Consider the following 11,372-nt stretch of genomic DNA (forward strand, 5'->3'; position numbering starts at 1 on the left):
TTGAAATGGCTAAAATAGAAATATAATCTTGGAAGTTTGACCAGGAATTGACTTTTTGATATCACGATCGAAATCCGGTTCTGAAAATTTGAATAGGTTTGTTATGTCATTTATGACTTGTTTGCAAAATTTGAGGTCAATCGGACTTGATTTGATAGGTTTCGACATCGAATGTAGAAGTTTGAAATTTCTTAGTTTCATTAGGCTTGAATTGGGGTATAATTCGTGGTTTTAGCATTGTTTAATGTGATTTGAGGTTTCGACTAAGTTCGTATGTTGTTTAAGGACTTGTTGGTCCATCTGGTTGAGGTCCTGGGGGCCTCGGGTGAGTTTCGGATGGCTAACGGATCGAAATTTAGACTTAAACAACGGCTGGAAATTTTGGCCTTCTAGTACAATCGCACCTGCAAAATTTAGCTTACAGGTATGGGTTGAGGCCGAGGTCGCAACCAGGCATGGGTTGAGGCCGAGGTCGCAGAAGCGAGCAGATGGTCCGAATAAGCGACCAGGCATGGGTTGAGGCCAAGGTCGCAAAAGCGAGCAGATGGTCCGAAGAAGAGACCAGGCGTGGGTTGAGGCCGAGGTCGCAGAAGCGAGTAGATGGTCCGAAGAAGAGACCAGGCATGGGTTGAGGCCGAGGTCGCAGAAGCGACTACTCGACCGCAGAAACGGCTAAGTTAGTCGCAGGTGCGAAAAGCCCTCGACAGAACATATAATTCGGGGGTTGGTCATTTTTACCCATTTTTGGATTTTAAGAGCTCGGGTGAGGCGATTTTCAAGAGATATTTCAAGGAAAACATTGGGGTAAGTGTTCTTAACTCAATTTTGGTCAAATTACTCGAATCCATGGTTATTTTTAACATTTAATTAGTGATTTAAGTTGGAAGATTTAGAAAACCCTCTTGGTTTAAATTGAAGATTTGAGGGTCGAGTTGATGTCGGAATTTAGTAATTTTGGTATGGTTGGACTCGTAGTTGAATGAGCATTCATATTTTATAACTTTTGTCGGGTTCTGATACGTGAGCCCCACGAGCAATTTTTGAGTTAAATTTCGGATTTTGTTGGAAAATTAGTATTTTCGTATGGAATTAATTCCAATAATTTATATTTATTGAATCGAATTAATTGTGACTAGATACGAGGCTTTCGGGGTCCAATTCATGAGGAAAAGGCATAGCAGAGTAAAGAATCACTCGGTTCGAGGTAAGTGACTTGTCTAACCTTGTGTGGGAGAAATTTCCCTTAGGATTGGTATTGATATGAAAATTATAATGTGTTGAAAGTCGTATACACGAGGTGACGAGTGTGTACACGGACTAAATATGGAAGATATATTTTTAAATTGTGTAGATCTCTGTTACATATTAATTAAATTATTTTATCCTGCTATATTCATCATCATTGATCTATTTTTATATTTTAAATTTGCCTCACCTTTTCTTGCTAATTGCTTTACCTGTTTAGTTAAAACTTTATTTTTTTTATTTTGTGCACTATTTGAAGGTTAGATTTCTTAATTTAAATATTATTAATATGAAGTATTTGACATTTTAAAATTTTGTGTTCAGGCAACGTGTTAAAATTATGAAATATTTTTTTTTGAGTTATTCCCTCCTGAATATTTTTGTGAGATTTTTGTATTCATTGTGATTGAGTCGTGAGCTCCTTATTGTGGATAATAATATTGTTGTTGATTTATTTTGGCAAGTTAAAATATTTGGGCACTTGAGGTGCAAATTGTGATATATTATCATATTAATACGCATGCGGTGGTATAAGTTTTGGGTGTTGAAACGCATGCGGTGAGATAAGGTGGGCTTGAAATGCGTGGCTAGTAGGGGAACTACTAGAAGCCATGCGGTGTGATAAGGTGTGGCTAAAATACGTGATGCTATTTCGGGAAAAATGATTTCTTTAAAAATTAAATGTGAAGGCTCCCGCGGTGATATAAGGAAATGAGATATTGTGAATTTATTTATGATTTGGGACTACGAGGCGGTACCTCGAGAGTGCCTTGTTGATATTTCTTTATGGCTGCATTTGCCTTTGGTTATTTTTGTATTTTTCTTAAAGGTGTAAATTTCTGTTTTTCTTCTGTGAGGTATTATTTGCCCTTATTCTGGGTAGTTAAATTGTGACATACCCCATTACATGGTTCATTTCTATTGTCATTATTATTAGTAAATTGTTAAACTTTTCACCTTGTCTTTTATTATTATAGTATGGCCTAACCTGACCTCGTCAGTACTCTACCGAGGTTAGGCTTGGCACTTACTGGGTACCGCTATGGTGTACTCATACTATGCTTCTGCACATCTTTTTGCGCAGATCCATGTACTTTCTATCAGATCAGGCATCAGTGAACTACCCGTACGCGGAAACTTCAAGGTATATCTGCCAGCGTTTGCAGACCTCAAAGTCCCCTTCTATCCTTATTATGTTGTTTTTCCTTATTCTCTTTAGACTCTGATGTATAGAGACACTTAGAATAAATTATTAGAAGCTTGTGACTTATTTCTACCGAATTTTGGGAGTTGTAACTCTTTGATTTGCGGTTTGATTTATTTTATATGTTGATATTTGAGTTTCAGTTTTGTATTTCGCATAACTGATAGGCTTACTTAGTATTAGAGACTAGGTGCCATCACGACATCCTACGGAGGAAAATTGGGGTCGTGACACTCCTGTGATCAAAGGTGTAGATATTGACAAGTATTCATAACAACCCTGAAAGCCAAGTGCAGCACATTTGTCGATTCCCAAAAAGTTTAAAATGCCTTATATTCCCAAATATGATGGAACGTCTGACTCTCGGGATCACGTAACCGCGTTCACTACCGTCATGAAAGGCAATGATTTAACCAAGCATGAGATCGAATTAGTTTGGTTAAAAAGTTTGGCGAAACACTCACAAAAGGAGTGTTATCATGGTATTCTCTTTTACCTGAAAATTCTATTAATTCTTTTGCTGAGCTTGCAGATTCATTTATAAAAGCACATTGCGAGCAACTTGAACGAGAAAAGTTCAGAAGTCACGAGGAGGTTGAAAGAAATTTTGCGAGAATTTCCTGTAACAACTTCGAACGATGTATACAATAGATAGAGTACGAAGTTGCGGATAGAAGAAGATACGATAGCACAATCAAGGGCTGAAGAAAGATCAGGTTCGAGACGCTCAAAATCAAAAAGAAGGTCTGGTAAAAATAGGTACGAGCCATACATGGTCCCCGCGGGGTGAGACCCTCGATCTAAATAAGAGAATGCACGATTTGATTCAAGATCAAGGCAAAAAGATGCGAGTTCTTCATCCAGGTTCAAAAAGGAGCGGGATGCTCGAAGCAATGACTCCAGTACACAAGCAAGAATAGGGGATTATAGCTTTAACATTAGCACCACCGAACTGGTGGATGTTTTAAGAGGTATGGGATATAAGGTGAGATGGCTGAAAGAAATGAGATTGGATCCAAACAAAAGTAACCCAGATTTTTTGTGCGAGTTTCATAATGATCATGGCCATAGATTAGCAGATTGCAGGCTTTTACAAGGAGAGGTCAAAAATTTATTGAAGCAAGGCTATATTACTAATCTGTTCAGTGAGAAAGGGATACAATCATACATGAAGAACAGACAAGAACCCCCAAAACCTCCATCACCAAAGAGAACAGTCAATGTCATAACCGAAAGAGATGAGGTCAATGGAGTAACATACATAGCCGCGAAAAAGACATCAAAAGATATTGTCACTCACGGAAAGAGAGTCTTCCAAGTCTTGGATGGTGACAGTAAAACATTTAATGATGAAGATGCAGACAGCTTGATGATTCCTCATAATGATGCACTGGTAATATCTCCACTTGTACATGATACTAATGTAAAACGAGTTTTGATTGATCCTGGTAGCTCAGTGAACATTATTTTACTGAGGGTGGTAAATGAAATGCAAGCCAATGATAAGTTCATACCAAAGGCATTGTCTTTGTTTGGGTTTGATAATTCAAGCGTAGTTACGAAAGGGGAAGTTGTACTTGCCACATTTGCAGAAGGGGTCATCAAAGATACAAAGTTCCAGTTGATAGACGCGGACATGGCCTATAATATAATCTTGGGAAGACCATGGATTCATGATATGCATGTTGTCCCATCCACGTAGCATTAAGTTATCAAATTCCCTTCACAATGTGGAATCCGACAAATCCACGGAGATCAACAAGCTTCACGAAGTATTAACTCGGTGGTGATTGCAAACACAGTATCCAATGATGCAGATGCAAAATAGCATTTACAGAATTCAATTGGGGACACTATTGTGCATATCTCAACTGAAAACGCACAAGGACAGACTGATGCCGACTCAAGACCTGATGTGATATAAGAGCCAGAGAAAAATGAGAACATTAAAAAAACCATGGAGGAGCTCGTAGTTGTAATACTATTTGTCCACTGGCCAGATAGAAAAGTTTACATCAGAGCAAATTTGAGCTTAGAGATGAAAGTTAAGTTAATTGAATTTTTACGTGCTAACGCATATTCCTTTGCTTGGTCGCATTCAGATATCACAGGCATACCACCGGATGTGATGACTCATAAGCTGAATGAGGATCCATTACACCCACATGTCAAGCAAAATAAAAGGAAGCAAGGGTCCTTCAAAAATCAAGTGATCCAGGATAAGGTACAAAACCTTTTGAAAATTGGTTCAATACGAGAGGTAAAGTACCCTGACTGGTTAGCTAATACCATTGTGGTTCCAAAAAAGAATAGAAAATGGTGAGTTTGTGAAGATTATACTGATTTAAATAAGGCTTGTCCTAAAGATTCATTTTCTTTACAGCATATAGATAAATTAATTTATTCTACCGCAGGTCATAAGCTTTTAAGTTTTTTGGATGGATATTCAGGTTATAACCAGATAAAAATGGCACCCTCTAGATGAGGAAAAAACTTCGCTTATCACAGACAGGGGAACTTACTGTAATAAAGTCAATTCATTTGGCTTGAAAAATGTTGGAGCCACATATCAGAGATTGGTGATTTAAATGTTTCAAGAACATCTGGGAAAAACTATGGAAGTCTACATAGACGATATGTTGGTCAAGTCAACACAGGTGGGGGATCATTTTCAATATTTGTTTGAGACCTTTTGAGATTCTTCGCATGTACAACATGAAGTTAAAACCGGAAAAATGCGCTTTTGGCGTGGCTTCAAGTAAGTTTTTAGGTTTTCTTGTTTCTAACAGAGGCATTGAAATAAATCCTGTACATATTAAAGCTATTGAGGAAATACCAGATATACTCACGAGCAAGAAAGAAGTACAAAGATTAACAGGCACGATAACAGCTCTGGGAAGATTTATATCAAAGTCATCAGAAAAAAGTTTTAAATTCTTTTCAGTGTTGAAAAAGCAAAATCAGTTTAAATGGACTTATGAGTGCCAACAAGCTCTGAAGGACCTAAATACGTATCTATCGAATCTGCCTCTATTAGCTAAACCAAAAGACAGAGAGAGATTGCTCATTTACCTCGTTGTGTCAGAAGTAGCGGTAAGTGCGGCATTGGTACGTGAAGATAAAGGTAAACAATCTTCATTTTTTTACGTTAGTAAGTCTTTACTAGATGCTGAGACACGGTATCCACACCTAGAAAAGTTACGACCTTACTTTCAGTGTCATCCTATTTCTATTATAACTGCTTTCCCACTAAGGAACATATTGCATAAACAGGAATTAATTGGTAGATTAACTAAATGGGAAATAGAACTCAGCGAATATGATATTATATATCAGCCTAGAACTGCAATAAAATTGCAGATGTTAGTAGATTTTGTAGCGGATTTTAGTACGAACCTAGTTCTTGAAGCAGAAAAAGAACCACAAGTGTTTACCAGAGCTAATTCAAGGACTTGGACCCTATTTATTGACGGTTCCACAAATGTTAAAGGAGAAGGTTTAGGTATTGTTCTAATTCCATCTTCGGCTGAAGTCATAAGACAGGCGATAAAATGTTATCCAATCACCAACAATGAGGTAGAGTATGAAGTTGTGATTGCAGGCTTGGAACTAGCACAAAAACTTGGTATCGAACAAATTGCGATCAAAAGTGACTCGCAACTGGTAGTTAATCAAATGCAGGGGACTTACTTGGTGAGAGAGACACGAATGAAGCAATACCTCGAAAAGGTATATACGAGAATTGCTTAGACAATTTCAAACATGTAAAGTCGTGCAAATACCCAGGGAGGAAAATACAGAAGCAGATGCATTGGCAAATCTCGTGTCTATCGCAGATGCAACAAATGTAGAAAATGTTGTTGTTGTACATTTGTTTCATTCAGCACTCGATCAAACCAAGAGTGAGGTAAATTTTAATAATTTAACTTTGGATTGGAGAAACAAATTTATGAACTTTTTGCAGTATGGTATTTTGCCTGAGGATAAGAAGAAGTCCCAATTGTTACGGTTGAAAGCTGCCCAGTATTCTTAATTCGCAAAAATTTATATCGCAAAATGTTTGATGAACCTTTAGCACGGTGCCTCGGACCATCACAAACGGAATATGTAATGAGAGAAGTACATGAGGGGCATTGTAGGAATCACATCGGGGGAAGATCGTAGGTGAAGACATTAATAAGGGCAGAATATTATTGGCCAAAAATGGAAGAAGAGGCAGAAAACTTCGTAGACAGGTGTGATAAATGCCAACGATATGCCAGTAACATATATCAACCAACGGAATTGTTGCATTCAGTTATATCACCATGGCCCTTCATGAAATGGGGATGGACATCGTAGAGCCTTTGCATCATGCTAAAGAAAAGGTACAGTTTTTGTTAATTTTAACGAATTATTTCTCAAAATGGATAGAAACATGTGGCTTTAAACACGTGTGAGAAAGGAAGTTATAGATTTCGATTTGAGAAATATTATATGTCGATTTGGAGTTCAAAAGGAGATCGTCTGTGACAATGGCCCACAATTCATAGGCGCGAAAGTCACCAAATTCTTCCAAAGTTGGCAGATTAAACTAATTACTTTCGCACCTTATCACCCAGCGGATAATGGACAAGCTGAGTCGAAAAATAAGGTTATCATCAATAACTTAAAAAAGCGATTGGAATAATCAAAAGGCAAATGGCCAGAAGTACTACTACGGGTACTATGGGCTTACCAAACAATGGCAAAAACTAGCACGGGCGAGACACCATTTTCACTTATGTACAGAGCAGAAGCTTTAATCTGGTGGATATAGGCAAACCAAGCACGGGGTACCACTGAAGCAACAAATGAGGAAGAGTTACGGGTAAATTTAGATTTGACAGAAGAAAGGAGGGAAGCAGTACTAATTCGAATGGCGGCTCAAAAGCAGATGACTGAACGATATTATAACAAGAAAGCCAACTTGAGTTACTTCAAGATTGGGGACTTCGTCCTCAAAAAGGTATTCCGGTCAACAAAAGCGAAAAAAGTAGGAAAATTGAGTCCAAATTGGGAAGGCCCGTATAGGGTTAGAGGCATTGCTGGAAAAGTAGTGTACGAGTTTGAAACCATGGATGGCAAGGTGTTACCATCGAATTGGAATGCAGTCCATTTGAAGAAGTATTGCTTTTAAACGAGGTTAATACCCACGGTCAGGTATCACATAAGTTCGATTTTATTTTGTTCATTTGAATTTTACTAACCATTCTAGATGATAGGTAAAAAGTTGGCCCATACCAAATGATGATATTAGACACGAAAGACACACGGAATACTGAATTATTCCCGGTCTAGGTTGCAACTTTTCTGATGGAAAAAAGGGTTATGCAGTCATCATCTAAAATATTATCTCCAAGTCCCGTTTGTATTTTCCTTTCAGGGAAAGGACCAAAAGAAAGTAGTTGATCTAGTGTTCGAGATCTTATACTTCAATACTCCAACACTGGGGGGGAATATGTATATAGAAGGTTACACAAGGAAGGAAGATGTATACAAGGGCATAGTTTAGCCTCAATCAGAACTTTGAAGAAACCCTTGAAGATTTTCAAAAATAAAAATTCAAAGACATTCAAACTCTCAAAAAGGATGCAAAATATTCCCACGAGCTTCTAGGTTAAGGCCATAAATTTAGTCGAGGAAAGATATACCCGAATTTGTAAACATGCTACAATGAAAGCAGTTATGATTGTACGAACAGTTATGAAAACGATATACATACTTACTTATTTGAGAGTTCAAAAAATAAAACTTCCTCAAATCACTTCTTGTTTCATATCTACTTCATGTTTCATATCTTTTCACCAATATGAAGATGATACATCATCTTCATCAGTATTGTTAATATAAAAGGGCCCGCTTTTATAAATACCCGAACATGTTGAAGTCGCGGTCTATTAAAGCATTTTAAGTGCAAGAATAAACTCGAATATCAAAGAGCAGAAAGCATAATATGCGACAAAAGCAATAAATAAATTGACATCATTACCCCAAAAATTGGGGCGTTAAACCTTCCAAAAGATATCCAAAAACATAAGAGAATTCTAACCAAAAACCAAAAAACAAACACTTTCAACAAAAAGTCAGTAAATGGGAGAACTAGGGAGCATCATCTACCGGAGAAGAAGGATCAACTTGAGGAGAAAAGGGTTGAATGTCGACTTCATCAGGAGTAAGTCCTTCTCTGTCACCCTTGGAAGCCTCATCCTCGAGCGTAGAGAAGCTTTGATGCTGCTGAGTCTGTTCAATTATTTCTCTAGCCTTTGCAATCTCAGCATTAAGTTCAAAACCTTCATGTCTAGCTTCAGTTAAAGTCTCAAAGCGAGTGTTCAAAAAAGCCCAGCTAACATCAAGTAATGACTTATCTTCAAGGGCTTCATAATCCTTCTTTCACTGCTCGATCTCAGCTTTTAATTCTTCTTTTTCCCTCCAAGGCTTCATAAGCTGTCTTCAAATGAGCAAGAGAACTTTCAAGGAACTAAATCTTATTTGTAGAAGCGCATAGGTCTTCTTGAGTTTGGGTAAGAATTTGTACCAGGTCACCCGCGTAAACCTCTTTTTAATTAAGAAGTTTTTTCAAATTCCTTATCTCTTCAGTAGCCTTAGAATGTTGTTCAGCAAAGGAGGATTCTAGTCTATCCTTATCTTTCTCAACTTGACTAGAAGAAGCTTTTGAAACTGCTAGCTCAGCAAAGATCATTCTCAGTTGTTGTTCCAAAGCTCCTTTCTCCTTAGCAAGAACGTCTTTCTCCAGTTGAAGGCCTTCCAATTAGTCTTTCTAGTTGCCAGCCTCAGTGCGCAACTCAATTACCTATTAGTCAGTCCATGAAATCCTTTTCATAAGCTCTGTACCTATCAAAATTAATCTACAAAAAGGCAAAAGAAGAAGAGTTACGAATGAGAAAAAAGGAAGGAAAGGAAGATAAGTAAAGTTATACCTTAAGAGAAGAGTAAATGATGTCATTCATCAAAGTCAAATAACTGTGACCCTCCAACTTCTTCTTTTCCACGGGTCCTAGCAACGATTTTAGCCACACATCGACTTGTCTAGATTTTTTCAAAAAATTTCCACCATTGGGGACTTCAATCAAAACTTTTTCATACCCTGCCTGCTGCTAGAAGGCTCAACTTCTACACGAGGGGCAGCAGCGGGGGCAACTATTAGGGTAATTGAAGGCAAAGAAACAGGGGGGTTAATTATAGGTGTAACTGAAAACACTAGAATAGAAGCAAGTGGCAGCTCTTTGGAAACAAGCCCGAGTTCTTCTTCACCCTCAAAGCCATGGGCGAATAACCTTTCAACGGGACTTGAGGGGAGGTTGTCTAAATTACCAACGTCTTCATAAGAAATTTCCAAAGGGACACTCTCCAGCCTCCGGCTCATCAACGAGACTAAAGGGGATTAAACTTGAACGGGGGTCTTGAGAGACAGGTGTTTCATCATCTGAAACCACTCGTCTTCTGACACGCGGTTTTATCACCAAGGAACCTTCTTCGGTATCCTCTTCATCATCAGATCCATGGGCTTCGGTAGTTTTTCTCTTAGAGGAAGAAGTACTTAAAATCCGCTCTTGTGCGAAACTTACAGAAAGCCTAGCCGTGAGAACAGATGCGGGGCAGATGCAACAAATGGCAAACCCTAATAAAAAAGGGGGAAGCAAAAAAGTTATATATGAACAAGCAAAGAGGGAAAGAAACCACGAGAATAAAAAGGTACCGTGAGTCTTCACTTTTTAACCAAATTTTTGTGAAAGAAATTTCCAAGGTCTTTTATCCATGGGAGCAGCATTCAACATTTTCTCTACTCAAGCACGGAAGTGAGGATTTTTTTCAAAAACTTCCATGGTTGTTGAAAAAATAAATATAAGATTATGTAAAGGAACTCAAGACATCAAATAAAGTAAAAGAGAGAAACACTTACGTGTAAAGTTCCATTTTTCTCGAAAAGGCATGTTTTCATCACCCACTAATCCACTAGTAGGGGCAGCAACAAATCGGGCGTACCAGCCACGGTCCCGGTCATCCTTGGGGCTGACTAAAACCCTTTTACTTCTAGCCAAAAGAGAAAAGACACCTGCACAAAATATTTTTGGAGAATAAAGGTGAAGTAAATGACTGAAGGTAAAAGGAGCGGAAACCAAATTCGACAAATAACGAGGGCAAGCAACTGCCCTCCACACGATGGAACCGATTTGACCAAGGCAAACATTTAAATAGCGGCAGAACTCGATGATCACTGGATCAATGGGAGGTTTGAACCCTAAAGTGAAATGATAGGTAAGACGTGATTCTTTGGTTGGCACAATGAATCAAAACTGAAAAATCTGCTTTCCAATGACATTCACGTCGGACTAAAGAAAGAAGACCTGGAGTGATCAGACTTGGGTAATGTTCAGCAGGGTTAAGGGAAGCTATAGAAGAAACTTGATTTTTCATGGCTTCATGATCTGACACGAAAGAAAATTCTTGAGGAATAATCTCATAAACTGTAGGCTCACACATGGGTTCATTCTGATCCCTACTCTTAGAAAAAGATCTAGGAGTTAAGGGGGGCTCTAGATCTAGAAGAAGATGGTTTGACGGAACTACTTTGAAAAGTAGAATTGCGAGTAGATAACGAACCAATACTGCGAAGTCTGCCACCTCTCCTACTCCTAGTAGAGGCAATAGAAGGAGCAAGCTCATCAACGATCACAATTTTATGAGGGTTTGGTGTTGAAGAAGATATATTTAACAAAGAAAATATAGAGAAAAGATATTAAAATATGAAGGAAGGTTAAGAAGATGAATACAAAGAAGAAGGAAGAGGATTTCAAAAAATCAAGCGTGATGAAGTATTTATAAGGAGAGGAAATCGTCATCAAGGTTGATCATTATGAACTAACATAATAGAACCGTCACT

The 11,372-nt window shown here is 38.1% G+C and overlaps 1 protein-coding gene across 1 annotated transcript; it reads left to right on the forward strand.

Annotated features, from left to right (window-relative positions):
• Positions 1-3,422: 3,422 nt before the first annotated feature.
• LOC142179947 (uncharacterized) lies at positions 3,423-4,151 on the forward strand. The gene is made up of 2 exons (XM_075250849.1): positions 3,423-3,842; positions 3,969-4,151. The coding sequence occupies exons 1-2, from the start codon at positions 3,423-3,425 to the stop codon at positions 4,149-4,151; spliced, it is 603 nt and encodes a 200-aa protein (XP_075106950.1).
• The last annotated feature ends 7,221 nt before the right edge of the window (positions 4,152-11,372 follow it).

This window comes from Nicotiana tabacum, chromosome 4 (genome assembly GCF_000715075.1).
Source record: "Nicotiana tabacum cultivar K326 chromosome 4, ASM71507v2, whole genome shotgun sequence".
Taxonomy (NCBI): Eukaryota; Viridiplantae; Streptophyta; class Magnoliopsida; order Solanales; family Solanaceae; genus Nicotiana; species Nicotiana tabacum.